This window comes from Panthera pardus, unplaced genomic scaffold, assembly GCF_024362965.1.
Source record: "Panthera pardus isolate Hobbes unplaced genomic scaffold, ASM2436296v1 HiC_scaffold_24, whole genome shotgun sequence".
Lineage (NCBI taxonomy): Eukaryota > Metazoa > Chordata > Mammalia > Carnivora > Felidae > Panthera > Panthera pardus.
Window position 1 is genome coordinate 136,827,714 of NW_026526810.1, and position 22,246 is coordinate 136,849,959.

At 44.6% G+C, this 22,246-nt stretch overlaps 1 protein-coding gene, 1 long non-coding RNA gene and 1 other non-coding gene across 4 annotated transcripts; 2 read left to right on the forward strand and 1 right to left on the reverse strand.

Annotated features, from left to right (window-relative positions):
- Positions 1–1,796: 1,796 nt before the first annotated feature.
- LOC128773070 (uncharacterized) lies at positions 1,797–3,224 on the reverse strand. The gene is made up of 2 exons (XR_008417379.1): positions 1,872–3,224; positions 1,797–1,840 (listed from the first exon to the last, which is right to left on the reverse strand). It is a non-coding gene; the product is annotated as an uncharacterized LOC128773070 (long non-coding RNA).
- A 527-nt stretch (positions 3,225–3,751) lies between these two features.
- On the forward strand, positions 3,752–12,149 carry EIF5 (eukaryotic translation initiation factor 5). 2 transcript variants are annotated; one of them, XM_019434191.2, is made up of 12 exons: positions 3,752–3,880; positions 4,015–4,225; positions 5,102–5,381; positions 5,487–5,568; positions 5,866–6,038; positions 6,599–6,710; positions 7,541–7,683; positions 7,938–8,096; positions 8,625–8,786; positions 9,050–9,214; positions 9,483–9,617; positions 9,956–12,149. In XM_019434191.2, exons 3-12 carry the CDS (start codon positions 5,310–5,312, stop codon positions 10,043–10,045), a joined length of 1,293 nt encoding a protein of 430 aa, XP_019289736.1. In that variant the 5' UTR covers positions 3,752–3,880; positions 4,015–4,225; positions 5,102–5,309; the 3' UTR covers positions 10,046–12,149. The 2 variants fall into 2 exon arrangements, with proteins under 2 accessions (XP_019289736.1, XP_019289737.1); XM_019434192.2 differs by lacking the exons at positions 3,752–3,880; positions 4,015–4,225 and adding an exon at positions 4,613–4,711.
- Positions 7,049–7,172, forward strand: LOC128773338 (small nucleolar RNA SNORA28). The gene has a single exon (XR_008417605.1). It is a non-coding gene; the product is annotated as a small nucleolar RNA SNORA28 (small nucleolar RNA).
- Positions 12,150–22,246: the final 10,097 nt, after the last annotated feature.

Sequence of the window (22,246 nt, forward strand, 5' to 3'; positions counted from 1 at the left end):
CCCTATAGCTCCTACTCAAGCAGGGGAGACAGGAACTTGCCTAACTAAGCTCTGCTCCAACGGTGCGATGGAGGCTAGAGATAGCTGAGAGTAGGATGTCACAGAGGCCCGCTGTCCAACCAGATGGCTCATCACAGAGGGCAATGTCCTGGGCCCCTCAGTGGCCCACAGCTCAGAAACACCAAGGTTCTTGGTCCGTGCAGACCTGATCTTGCTCGAGGGGCAAATTCATGCTAAACAAAACAGACACCCATATCCGAACAACCAGAAGGCCAATTTACCAATTTACCTTCTCAGCAGCTACTCATGTCTGCCCTTCAAGGCAAGTGCTGAAAGGCATCATTCAGGCACTCATTTGACAAAGATTTCATAGGCACCGGCTGCCCATTACTTAGCAAACCGCGAGCACCTGGTTGGGGTAAATACAGCCAGATGAGGCGGAGAGCCAGAAGTAGGAAGCAGAATTGTGCAATGAGCTTGGCGTCAAGCTAGAGTTCAAACGCTGTCCACCATTTATTAGGCAGGTGACTTGGAGAAAATTAACCTTCCTGACTCTGTTTCCTCATCTGTCAAATGGGAATAACAACACTACTTCACATGATTGTCAAAGGATTAAATGGGACTTCACATGTAAATTGCCTAGTTTTGTGTATGTTTGTATTTACCTGGGAAGGCTGTGTCATGTAATGGTTAAGGGAACAGACTCTGGGGTCAGACAGATCTCAGTTTAATTTCCAGCTCTGCCACTTACTAGTATATGATCTTGGGCAAATTGTTTCCTCTAAGCCTCAGTTTGCTCTGCACTGAATGGGAGGAACCTGCTTCAGATTCTCCCCCCCCCCCCCCCCCCCCCGCCCCCATCCTTCCCCTGTGTGCATGTGCACTCTCGTTCCCTCTCAAAATAAATAAACTTAAAACAAATTTTAGGAAAGGTATCTTGTATCGAGTACAAAACCAAAAACTCTTTAAAAAAGGACAAAAATTCTTCATAGGGACTAAGAAGTAAATAAGATAGTGTATCCAAAGCACTTAGCAAATTCTTAGGCTCTAAGAAGCATTCAAAGGTATGGTTAAGAATAATTTTATAATTGTTTTTTTTTTTTTAAAGAGAGCTAGTGAGTGGGGGAGGGGCAGAGGGAGAGAGAGAGAGAGAGAGAGAGAGAAATAGGGTGAGAGAGAGAATCTCAAGCAGGCTCCACGCTGAGCTTGGAGTTCGATCATGCAACCCTGGGATCATGACCTGAGCCTAAATCAAGAGTTGGACACTCAACCAAGGCACTCAGGCACCCCAAGAATAATTTTAAAAAGTTATCCCCAGTTCAAGCCCCATGTTGGGCATGTAGCCTACTTTTAAAAAAGTAAATTTAAAAAATAAACTAAAATTCTGGGGTGCCCAGTTGGCTTGGTCAGTAGAGCACGTGACTCTTGATCTTTGGGTCATAAGTTCAAGCCCCACATTGGGTGTGGAGCCTACTGAGAAAATAAAAATACAGGGGGCATCTGGGTGGCTCAGTTGGTTAAGTATCCGACTTCAGCTCAGGTTATGACCTCACAGTTCATGAGTTTGAGCCCCGCCATTGGGCTCTCTGCTGTCAGCACAGAACCTGCTTTGGATCCTCTTTCTCCCTCTCTCTCTGCCCCTTCCCCACTTGTCCTCTCTCCAAAAAATAAAAATAGAGCTGTCCCTGATTAGATACAAATGAGTGGTACACCTGCTAAAAATTAAAGTTAAAATTAGTACAAACTTTTTTTAATGAAATTAAATATGAAACCATCACACATGGCAAAAAAGAAAATCACTTTGTATTTAGCTTTATTAAAAAATACTTCTGAGGGTCACCTGGGTGACTCGGTTAAGTACCCGACTTCACCTAAGGTCATAATCTCACAGAGTTGGAGCCTCACATCCGGGCTCCCTGCTGTCAGCACGGAGCCCACTTGATCCTCTGTCCCCTCCCCCACTCATGTCACACGCTCTCTTTCAAAACTAAATATAAAAAAATAAAAACTTAAAAAAAATACTTCTGAGAAGGCAGGCCTCTTAACTCAGACTAGTTTCACGCCCATCTTTTCCAACAGTTTCTAAAATAATGTCATTTGCGTGCAGCTATGCAAAAACCCCAATGTTTCAATGCTGCTAAGGCGTATTTCATGTTGAACCAGAAGGAGCTTGTTTGGGATCTACCTTTTCCATTTACCTGATGGGAAACCTGGTACCCATAAAGCATTATGCATTTCTTTTAACAATCATACCCCCATGTATATACACCGGGTGGTTATGACAGAAGCTCTGGCACCAAGGACACAGATCACTTCTCTCAACTCTGGATCTTCCCTTTGATTTATTAACCTCCTCACCCACATTGTCAATTTTAAAGCCTCAGTCAGTTAAGCGTCTGCCTTCGGCTCAGGTCACGATCTCACGGTTGGTGAGTTCGAGCCCCACACTGGGCTCTCTACTGTCAGTGCAGAGCCTGCTTCGGATCCTCTCTCTCCCTCTCTCAAAATTAAATACATGTTAAAAAAAATTTGTAATGGTTTATGAAGCTTGTAAATCATGATTTACTTTAATAAAAATCAACATACCTTTCAGTGCCAACCTTCTTGCATATTTGACAGATCTGTAACAAAAGGCAGACCCTTATCCACCTCACCATGTCCTCAACAACATTGCTACTTTATTCAAATGGGGAAGACCACAGAAAGCAGATTAGAGCCCGTGGCTCTATTATTTGGCTCTTCGCTAACAACAACTATGTTTGCAAATTTCAGGATGGACTCGATCGCTTTTACAGTAGCAACTGAAACTTTTAAGCACAATTTAAGTTTTTGAAAGAAGGGGAGAGTTTCTGTAATCACTTCAAAAGGAGGAAAACATGAGAGGCTCTAAATAGCCATTCCAGAGGGACCGCTCTGGAACCTCATTAGGAACACCTGCTTTGGGCTATGCTTTGCCTAGCAAGGAAGTCACAATTTATAAACTGTGGAGTGGATTCCAGGAGTGGTAACCCAATGTGATACTCGTTTTGAGCAAAGTTATAGTGGAGCACGAGAACACGGAGACCTCTCCGAGACGCACTTTCCGGAGGGTCTCGGAGTCACGAACTAATTTGGTGTTTCCCTCTTTAGAAAACGGGTGTGCGGGCGTGCCTAGCCCCGGCAGGCTTGGTGCCGGGGAGGGGAGCCGTGGAGTGAGCGAGAAAGGCGGGCTACGGGCCGCACGACCCTGTAATGGTGTCTTGGCGAGTCACCGTCGCCGCGGGTACATGGACCCCGGCATCGGACCTTAAAAGACAGCACTTGGGATGAAAGAGCCAGGCCCCCCCGATCATCACCGTCTGCCCAGGCCTAAAGAAGCAGGGAGGAGGAACAACTTCCGCCTCGAGGACCGACGACGGGCGTCCCCAGGGGACCGAAAAGGCAGCTAGGAACCCACTGGGGAGGCCGCGCGCCCGCCACGAGGGGAACTCGGTGGGAACGCCGCGAAGCCAGGGCGGCGGGGGAAGGGAGTCAACCGCCATCTTCCCCCTCCCCGTCGCTCAAACCGACAAAGCGCGGCCCCGCGGCCGGCCCCCAGCCGCGGCCAGCCTGCTCTCGCGAGACCGCGAAGACCTCTGGGAAAGGCGGGGGGAAGGGAGGACAGAGGAAGGAACGCCGGACCCGGGAGATGGGGGCGGGCTGAGGCGGCGAGCGGAGCCTCAGGAAGCAGGAGGGGCGGAGAAAGACGCGATTGACGCGGCACGTGGACCAATGACGAGCGAGCTCGGGCGCCCCTCGGGCCAATGAGCCGTGCGGCCTGGCGCGGGGGGCGGGCGCAGGGGCCGAGGGTAGCTTGAGCGCGGCGGCGGCGTTGTTCAGTCAGAGCGAGAACATTCCAGAGGTGAGTCCGGTGGAGGGGCGGCGGCCCCGCGCCCCCTCCCCAGTCCTCCCCGCCCCTTCGACCCCCGCGGGCCGCTGGCTGGCGGGGAAGGCGCCCCGACGCCCGCGGCTCACGGCGCCGTCTCTCCGCGCCAGGTCGCCAGGCCCCGGGCGCTGAAGGGTGTGGACCCCGGACGTCGCTGGGACAGCCCCTCCCCGCTGCTCGGCGGCGCCTGGCCCGGCCGCTGCTCGCTGCGCTGCTCCGCCGCCTCCGCCGCCCCTCCTCGGACTCGGGTTCACGCGCGCCTCACTTCATCCCAGTCCCGGGCGAGCAGCGTTGGGTTTATGTCTTTATTTGACGAAAACGGTGAGTCCGCCGGCGGGCCGGCGGGGAGATGGCGGCCGCACAAGATGGCGGCGCGCCGCGTGACCCGCGCGCGTGTGGCGCAGTTCGGGCGGGCCCCCGCGGCCCCCGCGCCCTGCCCTCCGCCCCGGCCCCCGCCCCCCTTTCCTCCCCCGCTTCCCTCCCCCCTTCCTCTCCCGCCCCCCACTCCGCCCCGCGGGAGCGCGCCGCGCGGGCTGAGTCAGGCCTAATTGCTGCATTCATGAGTCATCGCTCGCTCGGGGGCGGGGGCGGCCCGGGCCGGCGCCCCTCGGCCGGTTCCGTTTCCCCCGCCGCGCCGAGGCCGGGCGGCCTCCTGCCGCCCCAAGCGGCGCGGCCGGTGGGGCCCGGAGCGGAGCCGGGGAGGAGAGGTCGAGGTCGCGCTCGGTCACCGCCTCGCCGTCCGCGCGCACGGCCGCGAGCGCGCGCTTCCCGGTGGGGGTGGAGCGAGCGCCCGGTGCCGGAGGACGAGTCCGTAGTTTTCCGTCTCGGCGTGGGGGGTGGGGGAGGGAACCTGAGAAGTTTCTTCGCGAGACGGGCTAGGTTTGCAGAGCGCAGGCCTTGGTTCGGTCTCCCGGCAGTTGTTGAAATATGGCCGCTGCACGGAAGCGGGCCTCCGACGGGCCGTGTGTTCGGCGTGGTGCGAGCCCGCGGCCGCTGGAGCAGCGCGGCGGCTCCCACCCTAGTCCAGGTGGAGGCCTGCTTTGCCGCCACAGGTGTTCTGTGTTAGATGGGGTGCTGGCCGCCTCCCACGTGAGCTGGGTGCGCTCTTGTAGCAGCATTAGGCGAAGGGAGGTTTCCTCGCGCGGGAATCCCGTTAAACGTCGGGGGGGGGGGTTGTGTGTTCTCTTTCTCTTTCAGAGCTGTTGCGCAGCCATTGGTACCTGTATTGGGGAAACATAGCATACAAACAAGAAGCTTACAGCCTCAGTGGCGAAAATTTTTTCATGTCAGAGACCGAGAACTCTTGCAGTCGTTTATGTCATCCCTTCTTCTCCAGACAGAAGATACCAAAAAGTTGCAATCAAAGATCTCTTCATCTTATTGATAAAGCCACTAATAAGCCAAAATGTCTGTCAATGTCAACCGCAGTGTGTCAGACCAGTTCTATCGCTACAAGATGCCCCGTCTGATTGCCAAGGTAACCCCGATCTTCGTAATGAGGCCTAAGCTCTTTTTGTAGATTTTAAAAGATTGCAGCTTCTGGGGCAGATAATGCAAAAATTAAAGTTCTTTTTTCCTTTAGGTTGAGGGCAAAGGAAATGGTATCAAGACAGTTATAGTCAACATGGTTGACGTTGCAAAGGCGCTTAATCGGCCTCCAACGTGTAAGTAATGCCTCTTAGGAGGAGTCTGAAAAAAACATCAATATGGAAATGACGAACTTTGTGGGTGTCTTGTTTCAGTTGTATGTTAATTAGTTTTGGGGTTAAGTGGAATCCTGGGGGTGAAAAACAACTGACTTGCTAGTTGCTGTTAGGAGATAAAATTACCCAAGCAACACATTTTAACTCCACATAAAAGTGTAAAGAGTGACATTTGTATAAGGAGGAATGAGTAGCCAAAGTTTTAGTTAACAGAACTTTTCCTCCCCCCCCCCCCCCCCCCCCCCCGCCCCCCCATAGATCCCACCAAATATTTTGGTTGTGAGCTGGGAGCACAGACCCAGTTTGATGTTAAGAATGACCGTTACATTGTCAATGGATCTCATGAGGCGAATAAGCTGCAAGACATGTTGGATGGATTCATTAAAAAATTTGTTCTCTGTCCTGAGTGTGAGAATCCTGAAACAGATCTGGTGAGTGTTCTTGAGGGTTTTGTCAATAAGAGAAAAAGTCACCTGTCTGCTTTTCTGATCAGTTCTTGATTCCACCAACTTCTGTTCCCGAGAAGGCAAAACAACTTCATTGGAAGTAAAAACCAGAAGCAACACGTTTTTTTAAAATACTTTCATACTCTTCTACGTAGATTATTTTGCATAAAAGATACTGTTTTGTTTTTTTGTTTTGTTTTTTAATTTTTTTTTTTAAACGTTTATTTTACTTTTGAGACAGAGACAGAGCATGAACGGGGGAGGGTCAGAGAGAGAGGGAGACACAGAATCGGAAGCAGGCTCCAGGCTCTGAGCCATCAGCCCAGAGCCCGACGCGGGGCTCAAACTCACGGACTGTGAGATCGTGACCTGGGCCGAAGTCAGACACTCAACCGACTGAGCCACCCAGGCACCCCTAAAAGATACTGTTTTTATGTTAAGCTGGAGTTACCATCAGATACTTCAACACCTTGCCAGTTGAAGAATTTTTGCTTTTTTATCAGAGATGACATACTTGTTTTTAATCTTTGTTTCCTTTCTGGCAGCATGTCAATCCAAAGAAGCAAACAATAGGTAATTCTTGTAAAGCCTGTGGCTATCGAGGCATGCTTGACACACATCATAAACTCTGCACGTTCATTCTCAAAAACCCACCTGGTAAGTGTTCATGATGAACTTCTAAGATTTTAGCTTAAAAGCAACTGATGTTGGAAACAAAACTGAAGCTTCCTTGCTGTTACAAAATTAAAACATAAGGGATTTCTAATCTCTGTACCGTGTTAACGTGGAATCTATGAGTTTGAAAGACTACCAGTTAAACTCTGCTTTGTTCGGTTTGTTGTTGTTGTCGGTTTTTAAGATCTGTTCTTTTGGAACGGGAGAAGTAGATACTATAAAACGAACTGTTGGGATCCCAGCAAAAGATCTACTTCTGGAATACTGTTTTGTGAACTGGGGTCTTTGCTTTTTAAGCTTGAGTGGCTTTAGAACATTGCAAGCAACACTCTGTGTCAGATGATCGAAGTTGTCTGATGCAATTTGAGCTTGCTATAGCAAGAAAGTCTAACCTATTCCAGTGGTCTCTTCCATGAGACCGACTGTTATATAGACTTAAACAGCGTTCTAACCGTGAACTAAAGTGCGGTTGAGATAAGCCTTTGTTCAGGTTCATGGGGGGAGAGAGGGTCAGGAGTGCCAACTTTCACTTAATTACCTGTTCTTTCTGAGGCACTACATGTTAATCTTTTCTAGTATTTGAGGGACATTCTCTTCTTACCCTGAGTGTTTTCACATATGAAATAATGGTAGATGAACTTGGTTTATGAGTCCTTTTAGAATTATTAAGTAGCATTGTGTTTGTGTATGGTTTTCTGAGGGGAATGTTCCAAAGCAAAAGGGGGCAAGGTTTTAAATGTTCATGAGACACCATGAAGTGTTGTACACACTGTAGTATTAATTTTTCACTTCTTTTTTTGGTTTTCCTGTAGAGAATAGTGACAGTGGTACAGGAAAGAAAGAAAAGGAAAAGAAAAACAGGAAGGGCAAAGACAAGGAAAATGGTTCCATGTCCAGCAGTGAGACCCCACCACCACCACCACCAAATGAGATCAGTCCTCCTCCACATGCCGTGGTGAGTGCACAGTTGATGGTATGGTAGGCGCTAAAGTTGTGTAAAATACGATGCTTGGGTGACATGGGCAAAGAGAATGAAACTAGTCATAGTTACAACATTGCAACAGTATGTTAGGTTCTTGATCCTGTGGTTAAAAAAGCCTGATGTGTGTTTGTGGGAAATGAACCTGATGCCATTAACATGACTAGAAATTTGGCGTGTTTTTTTTTTTATTTTTAAGGTATTTGACCAACCATACTTGTTTTTAACAGGAAGAAGAGGAGGATGATGATTGGGGGGAGGATACAACTGAGGAAGCTCAAAGACGCAGAATGGATGAAATCAGTGACCATGCGAAAGTTCTGACACTCAGTGATGATTTGGAAAGGACTGTTGAAGAGCGGGTCAATATCCTGTTTGATTTTGTTAAGGTAAAGCAAGTTGCTTCAAGAGCAGTTAAACAATTACGCGATCAGGAAATAAATTTTTTCCAGGCTTGGGTTTTAAGGTATCTATGACTAAGCTGGTTACTTGGCGAGTAATTTTTTCTCAAGCTGTCTTTTGAATACTCCGGTGCCAGGTTTATTTTTTCCATGTTTTGCTCGAAAACTTCTTGAAGGTCGTTCCAGGTACTATCTTTGGCGTGCACGTAATCACTGAAAAGTCTTGAAACTGGGGTGCCTGGGTGGCTCAGTTCAGCGTTCCACTTCAGCTCAAGTCATGATCTTTTCAGGAGTTCAAGTGCAGAGCCTGTTTGAGATATTCTGTCTCTGTCTCTCTCCCCCTACCCCCGCTTGGCACTTTCTCAAAGTAGATAAATTTTTTAAATGTGAATAATGAATAAGTCCTGCAACTATAATAAATTAGGAAAAAGGTCCTTGAAAGTTGGAATTACTAACTGGCATCTCTGGAGCAAGATATGTCTCCAATGCACTGAACTGCTTCCTTTTTGTTTGCAGAAAAAGAAAGAAGAAGGTATTATTGACTCATCAGACAAAGAAATTGTTGCTGAAGCAGAAAGATTGGATGTAAAAGCCATGGGCCCTCTTGTTTTGACTGAAGTTCTTTTTAATGAGAAGATTAGAGAACAAATTAAGAAATACAGGCGCCATTTCCTACGAGTAAGCAAATTATTTTAGGTTCATAAATAAGATGAGAGCTGGGTGACCCTGGGAACGTTGTTCTCTGTCATACTAAAAATGGAAATGATTGACCTACCTCACAAGCATGGGAGTATCTGGAAAATGCTGTAAAATAACCCAGATCTTTAAGGGTTGACTGAATCACTGTTGAAGGCCATAGCTTTAAGGAATGATACTGGGACGATTAATGTACTTTGAGTGCTGCTTTGAAAGCTTGTTAATGCCAACGTGTTTATTTTCAGTTTTGTCACAACAACAAGAAAGCTCAACGGTACCTTCTTCACGGTTTGGAGTGTGTGGTAGCAATGCATCAAGCTCAGCTCATTTCCAAGATTCCCCATATCTTGAAGGAGATGTATGATGCAGATCTGTTGGAAGAAGAAGTCATCATCAGCTGGTCAGAAAAGGTGGGGAGTGTAGATACATAAACAGTCTCTTCAAGATGAGAAGTGTCGACCGCTGTTGGGGGGCTCTTTTGGAAGAAGTAACTTCTAATACTTCTACGTTGAAATAGTGTCCCTGGGATAACCCGTAGGTGATTCCCACCTGGCGTTGAGTCCAGATTAGGATGTGACCCAGTCCCTTCAAAGAGCTGAATGTGGGCAATTCTACGAGTGACTCAAAAATTATTTTTTAGATTCCTCAACTAAGGAAATTGTATTGAACGTTTTTTAGGCGTCTAAGAAATATGTTTCAAAAGACCTTGCCAAAGAGATTCGTGTCAAAGCGGAACCATTTATAAAATGGTTGAAGGAAGCAGAGGAGGAATCTTCTGGTGGTGAAGAAGATGATGAAGATGAGAATATTGAGGTAAATAGTGTTCGAGGTGGGGGTTTGGGAAGTTTAAAATGGCAGTCTTGGGTAACTGAAAATCTTTGGTAAGTGAAATCTCTCAATTTGATTGGCAATAATCTATGAATGCTCAAAGGTAACAGCAGGTTGAGTATAGAGGGGCTAGTTGTGTATGAAAATTAAAATGTTACGCCATAGAGAACTTGGTTTTCACATGATAAAAACTTAGAAAAGATAAAGGCTGTGTTTGGGTAGTTTTTTTTTCCTTATTGACCATCGATTTGTACTACTATTATTTTTATAAATAGGTTTACTGGGATAAAAATTTACAGTAAACAAAAAATTTGTTTTATCAGGTGGTGTATTCGAAGACTGCCAGTGTACCTAAAGTTGAAGCTGTGAAGTCTGACAACAAGGATGATGACATTGATATTGATGCCATTTAAAGGGGTGGGTGCAGCCCAGCTTAACAGTGTAATGCTGCAAATCTTTCTGCATCATCAGCCAGAAGTGCAACATGTATGTGCAAAAGCTAAAATGGCTTAACATCATGCTACACTTTCTACTAAAAATGTATTGCTGTGAGTGGTCTGTAATTAAGCCCAACAAGACATCTAGGGAGTCCATACACATATCAGTGAGCAGATATAGTTTGCTTATTTATAGCATGTTTCTTTTTGAAAAATTAGTGGTGGACACATTTGGATCACATTTATACAGTTAAAAAATAAAGATTTGATTTTGGTCATTCTTAAGATTTTGGCTCTGAATGACTTACGCTGAAATGGCTCCTTAAAATACTGCACCATCATTAACCTGATAGGACTCTTGGAGCCTGTTAGATATTGTTAGATGCTGAGACTGTAAAGGTGTCTTCAGCAGAATGTAAACATAAGCTTACTTATAATTCTCTGCAGCCATTGAGAAGTACTTTGAGTGTTCAGTCCCTCAAAATGGCATCTGGTAATGTACATTCTTCTCATGCCAAGGTGGACTGATAATCAAATGGCAGCGTGACATCTTTATCTTACTGAGAAGTAAAAATGACCTGAGTGTCCTATAAATAATTTTAAGAGCAGGTTTTGAAACTTGAATTGTGTTTTTTCAGTTCGTGTATACTTACCCCAAATTGTAGTCTTTGGAGTCATGTGCATTGCACGTTGGATGAGCCAGGGGAATTATTACATTAACAAATAAGCATTTTACGTGTATGTAGCTGTTGCTTTATACTGAGAAAATTTTGAAACTAAGGTGTGGTTATATAGTAAGCTATGACTTTATTTGGGGGAAGCAGGAAAAGGTGCACTTAATCTCTAGCAAAATGAGCATAATTTTTCAACTCTTATTCTTAGGATCTAATTATAATTTCAAATGTTTTAGGCATATTGTATCTTTTGTTCATTGTGGATTTCCTCCTGATAATATGGTTTGTTTAATGCCTTTTACATGTGGATACTTAGTAGCTTAATGCTTTTTAGGTTTTGGTTGCTATCTTGCCAAAATAAGTGTTACTGTGTCTCAAACTTGATTTTTTCCCCCCCCAAAAAACGTTTTATTTAAAAAAAAGCTAAGAGCATACTTCCAGTTAAAGCCTATATTTTGGTGTAAGACTTAAGGTGTTTTTTATTTCATGTTGAATATAGCCAGACACCCAAGAAGTCTGATGATGGTCACTGAATGCAGGTTACTGGGGCCTGACCCGGCCCATCCTGAGATTTAGATTTGGAAATAACTTGCTGGTGAATTCTTGGCTCAATTAGCTGGTCTAAACTCATTTGACGTGGGTTATGGCTATATCAGAAATTCTCTTCAGGGGAGAAACTTGTTCCATTTATTCCTTTCCACAAAGTACACTAGGAATCAAAAATCCAAAGGATTAATTTTGTTGGGAGCACTGTCTTACATCGCTTTTTTCTGTGATCCATCTTCACAGATTATAATGAGACCTTAATAAATGTATCTAAGAATTTTTCACATTGGAAATTATATAAACATTTGGTATATAATAAAATCTTGTTAGCTTGATGTTTTAAGGAAGTAAAATCAAGTAATCTATCTGCAGATTGGTCTCTCTCTGCCTTTCAGTCAATATCGAGTGAAGAAGCATCTACCAGGAGAGAATGTGCTCTGTCACACCGAAGAGATGAGATTTTTGCAAGCTTGTATCTTACCTAGGTTACAATTCTTTGCCATAGGCGGTTTTGCTTTCATTATCTGAAATTCTGTAGGAGTTGGTGGTGACTTAGGCCAAGTTGCATTCAACGTACCCGATGTCAAGCTAATAGGGTTTTGTTATGGAGCTTTCTTCTTCTCCCCTACCCTCCTCCTTTTAATCTGAAAGAAAACCCGTTCGGGCTTCTAAACACTATTTTGGCTGAGACCAGTATTCAGTCTGGTGCCAAACTTAGAATGGAATTCAAATCCACATAATAAAAATTTTACCCATAGAAGCTATCTCAGTAAGTTAATCCTTGCTTTAATCTATTCAACGGTTTTAAAATTTCCTGTTTTAAACAGCTACGTTACTTGATTAAAACAATGTTGAAATTATATTTTGTCTTTGCTTTAATATTGAAATTAGTCTAGATTTTTATTTTATATGATCGGAGCATTGAACTCTGCCCTGTTTTGTAGCTGCCGGTTTGGATTTGTGTTGGGATGTTTTACTTCCATGGTTGCAAGTCCCACTCCCAAAACACACCGCCTCATTACTGTGGGTCACTGACTTTCCCTGGGGCTTGTATTCCTGTCCTGTAACCCAAATTAATTACAAACTGAAAAGTTCTGCCTTAATCGGAGTTCTTGAAACTTCTTCAATTACTTTGGGGAATCGAGGTGTTAAGTGTATAGTCCTGTAACTGGATACAGTTTTTATCTCTAGTTAAGAAAGGGAAGCGGGTGCTTGGGAGGCTCAGTTGGTTAAGCGGCCAACTTTGGCTCAGGTCATGATCTCAGGGCTCGTGAGCTCTAGCCCTGAGTCGGGCTCTGTGCTAACAGCTCGGAGTCTGGAACCTGCTTCAGATTCTGTGTCCCATCCCCCCCCCCCCCCCCCCCCCGCACTCTGTCTCTCTCTCTCTCTCTCTCAAAAATGAATAAACATTAAAGAATTTAAGAAAGGGACATAGAGGAGATTTTTCTCTAAAGTCCTTTCTGGAATCGATGAACCTCGGGTTTGAGAAGGGAAAGAGGTATTCTTTTAATACAGTGCTTTCCATCTCGGGCTATGCTGCAGTCCCGCGCCCCCCCCCCCCCCCCCCCCCACTCCAGGGCAGTAAGCACTGAGTAAAAAAAAGCCTTTGATCTGAAGAGAACTTTGAAATAAAAGCTGGTCTTCTTAAAAGACCCTTCTAGAACATCTAGAAGGGTACTGGTCAAGAAGAGACTTCTTGCTGCATTTTGTATCTCTTAAAGATGTTTTTGGGGTTTTGTTTTTTTTTTTTTTTATGTTTGTTTTTGAGAGAGAGTAGGGAGAGGGGGGAGACACAGAATCTGAAGCAGGATCCAGGCTCTGAGCTGTCAGCACAGAGCCTGACGTGGGGCTTGAACTCACAAACCGCAAGATCATGACCTGAGCCAGAGTCGGATGCTAAACTGAACCTCCCAGGCGTCCCCTTTGACTTTTAATTGACAGACTATAGGGGCACCTGGGTGGCTTGATTGTGTCCAATTTCTGCTCAGGTGTGATCTCACAATTCATGGGTTGGAGCCTGCTTCGGATCCTGTGTCTTTTCTCTTTGGCTCCTCCCCTGTTCACTGCCTGTCTCTCACTCGCTCTCAAAATCTCTTTTTTGAAAACATGACAAGATAAAGCAGAGTGATACGGGCAAATAACTTGGCGAAGATCTCGAGGCTGGCTTATGCAGTCTCTGTAGTTGACCCTGTGAGCCTTTGCTCTTAGAAGGCTGGGGGCTCAGGTTTTCTGTCCACCTGCAGTAGGACTCTGTACTCCAGCCCTAATACCTGGTGGTTTACAGCCAGAAAAGTGAATCCTTCTGTGTACTAGAATATGGGGAGAATAGCTCCCTGCAGAGACGTTTTCCTCAGAACCTAGACTGCGGGAATAGTGTTAGGATCTCAAAACAGACATGGGAAGGGTCCGAGTTGCTCCAGTGCCTGCTATTGGGATACTATTCATTCAGTGAGGCTTTTTTTATACTTATTTGCGTATTTATTTTCGAGGGTGCAAGTGAGCACAGGGCAGAGAGAGAAGTGGGGCTTAAGCTTATCCGGTGTGAGACTCAAACTCATGAACCATGAGATCATGACCTGAGCTGAAGTCAGATGCTCAACCACTGAGCCACCCAGGCACCCCAGTGAGCTCTTTTTAAGGGGCATATTCACGTGGGCTTTGGAATCAGACCTGGACTCCAGCCTGGGCCTCTCTGGGAGACTTCTCTGTAGCAGAGATGGTAACTCCACCATGCAGCACTTAAAATTCTGATGGAAGCCTAATAATGTCAGTGGAGGGATTCTTGCTGGGCTGGGGCAGATAGGGAAAACTCTCTTGTCTGGAAGGAGGGGATAGAAGGGTAGTGTGTGTGCTGGGATCTCCAGACATCTGAAGCAGGGATCGGAGTAGACTGAGGGAAGCAGTGGGTAGCTAGAAGTTATTTTTAAGCTACTGAACAGTTGAAGGGAAGCCCTGTGGTTAAGCAGCCATTAGTGTGCCATAGGTGATTACTACAAGCAACATTTATTCTGCAGTGGTACTCCGACCAAGCCAAGTCTATGGCTGAGGACAGTTCCTGGGCCTACTGGGATCCCGTAACAGCTGCAGACAGCACCCTGAACCAGTAGCCAGCTCAGCCTGTCACCTCTCCCAACAGAGTGAGTGGAGCACCTCCCATCAGCACTGTCATGGGGTAGCACTAAGCTGGTGCCGGCAACATTTAAGCCCCCAGCCCAAGATGAACCGGACTGAGGGGTTCAGGGCCAGTGGGTGAAGCTGGGCCACGTCTAGTACTGGCAGTCTTCTAACTGGAGGAAGAAGCGTCATTCCAAAGTATCCAGTGGGGTTGGTAGCGCAGGTATTAACATGCACCTCCTAGGAAGAAATAATCCCGGAGAGTAGAGAACTGTCCTGAGGTCCCGTGGCATACCCACACAAGCTGGACCCCAACATTTCTGCCTAAGTGAACTGTGCCCTATCCAGCTTTCAGGTCTTTGTTGCACTGTGAGGGACTTAATGCAGAGATAAGGAGGAACTTTGTTCCTTAAGAGGGTTTGTGCAGGGAAGACCAGATGACAGATTGCTTGACGTTGATTGAAATTTACACTGAATGGACTAGAGCCATCAGAAGCAGTCTCCCAAAGGAAGGGCACCATTCCCTCAGGTACCCCAGCAGATCCTTTAGCCCCTGACCTGCGTCAGACCTTGGGCAAGCTTGCATTGTTCCCCACCCTGGAGGAGTTCGCAGACCAAAGCACACACAGCAGAGGGGTAGAACTTGAGAGAGAAAATGGGGACTTGACTGTCTGAAATTAAAGGCAGCATCACTGAGGATGAGTACGAGTAGAAACGTGGGAGGGAAGGCCCTTCCCCTGAAGTGGACTGTAGCAGATGAGGCTGGAAGCAGTGGGACATCTGCAAAGTCAAGCCCTTGAAGCTTTATAAGACTGCAGGAACAATTCTATTTGCATTCTCCTGTAGGGGCAGCTAACCCACTGGGAGTCCAGGAGGGAGTGGGGGGCAGTCCCATGGCTGACACCCAGCAGTGGAAGACTGGTCAGACAAGGATGCACTTTTATTTATCCTGGGAAGTTTGGGGTCTCCAAACAGCCTTGCCTGTTGAGTCCCAGTGCCCCAGATTGGAGAACGCAGGCCCAAACCCCTTTCCCAGAGGGAGCAGAATCAGAGCACCCATGAATGATAGAATTTCACCCTCCTTAGACCAGGTTTCCCATTCGGAGTTTGGATAAAGGCCCACACCCAGCAGGAGGTCCCTGGAGCGTCAGGGCCTGAGTGGACACAGTTTTTATATTGTGGCTGCTAGGTCAAGGATTGTTCTCTAGTGGCAGGGTTGGGGACCTCCAACACTGAAGAAAATTTTTTAGACGTAACTCCGAGCTGTTTTGATTGAGAACTTGACCCAGATGTGGAGGAGGGTTTTCCAAGGAGTCGCAGGATAATGGTATTGGGAATCTCACACAAGTCTCAACTTCTGAGGACCCAGAGATTGCTGCAGTTTGGCGTTGTGGACGTACTGTAGCAGTCAGGGCTCCAGGCAGCTGTGCAAGACAGCATCCCTCCAGGGCGCTGCCCGCCTGTCTGCGTCCCTGGGTTTCTCTTTTTCTGTCCACTGCCCATAAGTTTCCTGGTTCTCTAGAACTGTACTCCTCGTGACTTGGCTTTCTCATGGTGCCCCCGCGCCCGTGAAGCTTCTATTCCTTCAGTTCTCAAACCTGATGTGAATTCCTGACAGGCTGTGTCTGATACACTCCACAGCTTCTCAACATTTCTATCAGGTTGGTTTGTTCTCTTGCAGCTGTTGTAGGCTCTGTTGGCAGCTCCAATTTGCTGTGGCTAAGGGAGGACAGAGTGTCACAAGGGATTTGAGATGTGGCTCCCGGAGGTTGCTTTACAGTAGGGGATGGTGATTGGAGTCCTCGGGGACCTCCGTGATACATTGCCTTTCACTGGAATCCATTTCCTCCATTACTAGCAGGTTCCGAGGATGTCTACTGAGGACATTTGCTGCCTCATCTAAGCAGTTAACCAAATGGCAAGTGGACGCTGCCCTTGTGTGAACGTACCCTGAGAAGAGGCTACAGGTCCTGCCACAGAGATCTCACATCTGATAGGGGAGCCAGGGTGGGCCAAAAGGACCCTGTCCTCCAAGTAGCAGGAATGTGTTCTAGGATTGCAGCTTCTGATCAGAGTGCAGACAAAGAGAGGCCATTGTTGCACCTCCCCCCATTGTTGCAAGCCCCTCCTCTTCAGGCTAACATGACTTAACAGGATGTAAACGGAGAGTACCCCCGCCACCTTCAATTTTCTCATCTTTGCCCTTTTTTTTGCCAGATAACAAAGACTGATGTATGAAAGCAACTGGATTTACAAGGGAAAAATAGAAAGTGTACGTGCTCAGGGAAAAGCTTGGTCTGAAGAGGGCTGAGGTTTATACATTAGGGGCACCTGGGTGGCTCACTTGGTTAGGTATCTGACTCTTGATTTCGGCTCAGGTCATGATCTTGTGGTTCGTGTGACCAAGCCCCGCACTTCGGGCTCCCAGCTAACAGCACAGAGCCTGCTGGGGATCCTCTGCTCCTGCCCCTGCTTGTGCTCAAACACACTTTCTCTGAAAAAAGTTTATACCTCAGGATGACCCTTGGCACAGAGACCGTCTGTAACTGAACATAACATGTAATTTGAAATGGTAACAACCCAGCAAGCCCTGGGGATGGAAAAGAATCTGATTTCCAGAGTTAACACTTGGTTAGATTTAAGTATCCACCGTACAACAAAAACCTTACAAGAAATAGGAAACAGGAAAGTATGTCCCATTCACAAGGTTAAAGAAATCAAACAGTCTCTGAAAAAGATCTAATAGAAGATCTTCCGAGCAAAGTATTTAACCATCTTAAAGATACTCAAAAAACTAAAGGAAAATGTGGAGAAAGTCAAGACCGTTTCTAAACAATAGAAATATCATTAAAGATAAGAAACCTAAAAAAATGTTGGAGCCAAAAAATACAAATCAAAAATTCACTACAGGGATTCAAAGGCAGATGTGGGCATGCAGAAAAATTCAGCAAGCTTAAAATACTGAAGAAATTACTGAATCAAAACAACCAACAGATCTAAGAAAATTGAACAGAGCCTAAGTGACCTGTGGAGCACCAGTAAGAGGACCAACCTATGCATTGTGGAGTCTCGGAAAAGAGAAAGGGACAATATTTGAAGAAATGCTGGCTGAAGTTTTCCCAAGGTAAACCAGACATGACGTTCAAACATCCAAGAAGCTCAGCAGAGTCCCAAGTAAGAGACTCAGACCCACTGAGATACATTATAATCAAACTTCAAAAAACAAGAGAATCTCGAAAGCAAGAGAACAGGGACTCCTAGATACAGGGATCATTTCCACCACCACCTCCATAAGATGTCTCATCAGAAACAATGTAGGCCAGAAGGTTGATATATTCAAAGTACTAAAAGAGAAAGTAAATTGTAGTTACGAAGCGAGGGCAGAAATCCAACATTCCCAGAAAACCAAAAGCTGAGAAGGTTTGTTAACCACCAAACTTGCCCTGTAAGAAATGCTCAAGGGATGCCTGTAGGGTGAAGTGAAAGAATACTAGACATAAAAATCTTTTTTTTAAGTAAGGTAAATGGGAATTACAAAAACTATTGGACTCATAACTCCCACTTTATTTTCTACATGGTTTAGGAGAATAGATTTTAAAAAACAAATATTAATTGGGCACCTGAGTGGCTCAGTTGAACTTCTGACTTCAATTGAGCATCCAACTTCTGGTCAGGTCATGATCTGGTTGGCGAGTTCAAGCCCCGAGTCTAGTATGCTGCTGTCAGGGTCAAGGCCCACTTTAGGTCTTCTGTCCCTCCCTCTCTGCCCTTCCCCCACTTGCACTCTCAAAAAAATAAACAACTAGTATTACTGTAATTTTGTTTTCTAACTCCGATTTTTATTTCCTGCATAATTTTTTTAAGTTTATTTTGAAAGAGAATCCCAAGCAGGCTCTGTGCTATCAGCACGGATCCCTGGATCCCAACATGGGGCTTGAACCCAGGAATCCATGAGATCATGTCCTGAGCCAAGATCAAGAGTCAGTCATTTGACCGACCAAGCCAGTCAGGTGCCCCTGTTTTCTACATAATTGAAGAAACTAATGAATTTTAAAGAATTATTACTTTGTTTCTGGACGCTACTTTGCATAAAGGTGTAGTTTTGTGACAGTTGTTAATTGACGGGGTAGGGAGAGAAACAGTCTTTGTAAATTAGTGAACTTAAGCTGGTATTAACTGAAATTAGAATGTTACAACTTTAGGACGTTAAATGTAATCTCTGTGGTAACCTCAAAAAAAATATATAGAATATGTACAACAGAAAATGAGAAAATAATTTAAACATTTAACTACAAATATCACCTAAACACAAAAGATTACAGTAATGCAGGAAATGAGGGACAGTAGAGCTTTAAGGTATACAGAAAACGGCACAATGACAAAATTGTCCTTACCAGTATTAATTTAAACGTAAATGGGTTAAACTCTAATCAAAAGAGGGATTGGCAGAATAAATAAAAACACATGATGGCAACTACATGCTATAAAGAGACTCGATCCAAGCCCAAATAGATTGAAAGTGAAAGAATGGCAAAAGATACTCCATGCAGATAATAACCCATAGAGATAGGGGATGACTATGCTAATATCAGACAAAATAGATTTTAAAACAATAAAGGTTATAAAAGAAAAAAGGACATTATATATTAATAAAAGTGTCAATACAGCAAAAAGAACAAGTATAAACATTGGCACAACTAATAACAGACCAGGAAAATTTATGAAGGAAGGGGTGTGCAGGTGGCTCAGTTGGTTAAGTGTCTGACTCTTGATTTCAGCTCAGATTGGTTGTGATCTCCTGTTCCACCGTCATGAGATTGAGCCCCATCTGGGGCTCTGCACTGACAAATGTGGAGCCTGCTTGGGATTCTCCCTTTCTGCCCTTCCCCAGCTCACTCACTCTCAAAATAAATAAAAATCTATGTGAAGGGAAAACAAAGAATTGAAGGTAGAGTTCTACGGTAGTAGATGGAGACTTTTAACACCCCGCTCTCAATAATAGAATGACCAGCCAAAGTAAGGAAATAAAGGATTTAACACAGCGCATAAACCAACTAGATCTAACTGAAATTTACAGACCATTCCACCCAACAACAGCAGCACACACTTTTCAAGTGCACATGGGACATTTTCTAGAATAGGCTTATCCGTTAGGATATAAAATAAGTCTCAGTATAGGTAAAAGGTCAGAGGAGTATCTGGGTAGCTCAGTTGGTTAAGCGACTGAGTTGCTTTCAACTCAAGTCATGATCTGGTTCATGAGCTCAAGCCCCACATCCAGCTATCTGCTGTCAGTGCAGAGCCCACTTGGAATCCTCTGCCGCCCCCCCCCCCCCCACACACACTCATGCTCATGCACTGTCTCTCAAACTTCTTTAAAGAAGTAAAACTAAGGGGTACCTGGGTGGCTCAGTGGGTTGAGAATCCAACTCTTGATTTTAGCTCAGGTCGTGATCTCACAGTTTGTGAGTTCGAGCCCCATGTAGGGCTCTGCACTAACTGCAGAGCCTGCTTGGGATTCTCTCCCTTTCTCTCTGGCCCTCCCCTGCTCATGCTTTCTCTCTCAAAATAAATAAATCTATATATTTTTTAAAGCAGTAGAACTAGAGGGGTGCCTAGGTGGCTCAGTAGGTTGGGCATCCAACTTCGGTTCAGGTTATGATCTCACAGTTCATGAGTTGGAGCCCTGCATCAGGCTCTGTGCTGACAGCTCAGAGCCTGGAGCCTGTTTTGGGTTCTGTGCCTCCTCCTCTCTTTCTCTGCCATCCCCAGCTTGTGCTCTGTCTCAAAAATAAACACTAAAAAAATTTTTTTACAGGAGTAGAACTAGGAAAAAAAAGTGGAAATTAAAATGCTATTAAACAATCAATGAATCAAAGAAGAAATCAAAGGGAAATTAGAAAATATTTTGAGATGAATAGAAACAAAAACAAAACTTAAGAGACCGAGCAAAAACAGTGCTAAGCTATACATGCTTAGCATTAAAAATCAAAGATTTCAAATCAACAACCTAACTTTACAACTTAAGGAACTAGAGCAAGAAGAATAAACCCAAATCTAGCAGAAGGAAGGAAAAAGACTAGAGATAAATGAAATAGAGAGTAGAAAAATAATAGAGAAAAGTCAATAAACCAAAAGATATTCTATGCAAATGGAAACCAGATGAAAGCGGGAGTAACTATACTTGTATCAAACAAAATAAAGCTTAAAGACTAAAAAAAAAAAAAAAGACAACAGTGTTACATAATGATAAAGGGGTATTTATGCAGTCAGTAGAGGAGCACTAAAATACATGAAATGAATATTAAAAGACCTAAAGGAAGAAATAGCAATACACTAATAATAAGGGATTTTATTGTCCCATTATACCAATGGATAGAACATCCAGACAAAATCAGTAAGTAAACATTAGCCATAAATGACATATTAGTCCAGATGGACTTAGATGTTTACAGAGCATTCCATCCAAAGACAACAGCATACACGTCTTTCACAAGTGTACATGGAGCATTTTCCAGTGTAGGTCATATTTAGACCACAAAACAAGTCTTAATAAATTTAAGAAGATTGAAATAATACCAAGCATCTTTTCCAAACACAATGGTATGAAACTAGAAATTAATTTTATGAAGAAGGAGTGCCTGGGTGGCTCAGTCGGCTCAGGTCATGATCTTGCAGTTGACGAGTTCGAGCCCCAAGGCGGGCTCTATGCTAACAGCTTGGAGCCTGGAGCCTGCTTCGGATTCTGTGTCTCCCTCCCTCTCTGCCCCTCCCTTGCTTATGCTCTCTCTCTCTCAAAAATAAATAAACATTTGTATATATATAAATATTTATATATTATTTATACATATATATTTATATATATATTTATATATATACAAATATTTATATATATTTAATTTTACGAAGAAAACTGGAAAATTCACAAATATGTGGAGATTAAAACAGCTACTGAACAACCAATGGGTCAAAGAGGAAATAAATTTAAAAACACCTTGAGACAAATGAAAACAAATATACCAAAATTCATGGGATGCAACAAAAGCAATTGTAAGACAGAAATTCATAGTGATAAATGATGGCTTCAAGAAACTGAGATCTACACCTCAGAACAAATGAAGCCCAAAGTTAAGAGAGGGAAAGCTATAACAAAGCATAAATAAATGGAGTCTAAAAAGACAATGAAGAAGATCAATGAAAGTAAGAGCTGGTTCACTGAAAAAGATAAAACTACATTGACAAGCTTTTAGCTAGACTCACCAAGAAAAAAGGACTCAAAATTAGAAATGAAAGAGATATTAGAACTAATACCACAGATGGGGCGCCTGGGTGGCTCAGCCAGTTAAGAGTCAGACTCTTGATTTCTGCTCACGTCATGATATCATTGTGAGATCGAGCTCCACATTGGGCTCTGCACTGACAGTGTGGAATCTGCTTGGGATTCTCTCTCTCTCCCTCTAGGCCCCTCCCCTGCTCATTCTCTCCATGAAAATAAATGAACTTAGGAAAATAAATGAACTTAAAAAAAAAAAAAACAACTTGGGGCACCTGGGTGGCTCAGTCAGTTGAGCGTCCGACTTCGGCTCAGGTCGTGATCTCGCAGTCTTGTGAGTTCGAGCCCCGCGTCAGGCTTTGTGCTGACAGCTCAGAGCCTGGAACCTGCTTCGGATTCTGTGTCTCCCTCTCTCTCTCTCTCTCTCTAGCCCTCCTCCACTCATGCTCTGTCTCTCTCTGTCTCAGAAATAAACGTTTAAAAAAATTACAAATAAATAAAAACTGATACCATAGAAATACAAAGGGTCATAAGAAACTATTGTGAACAATCATGCCAACAAATTAGACA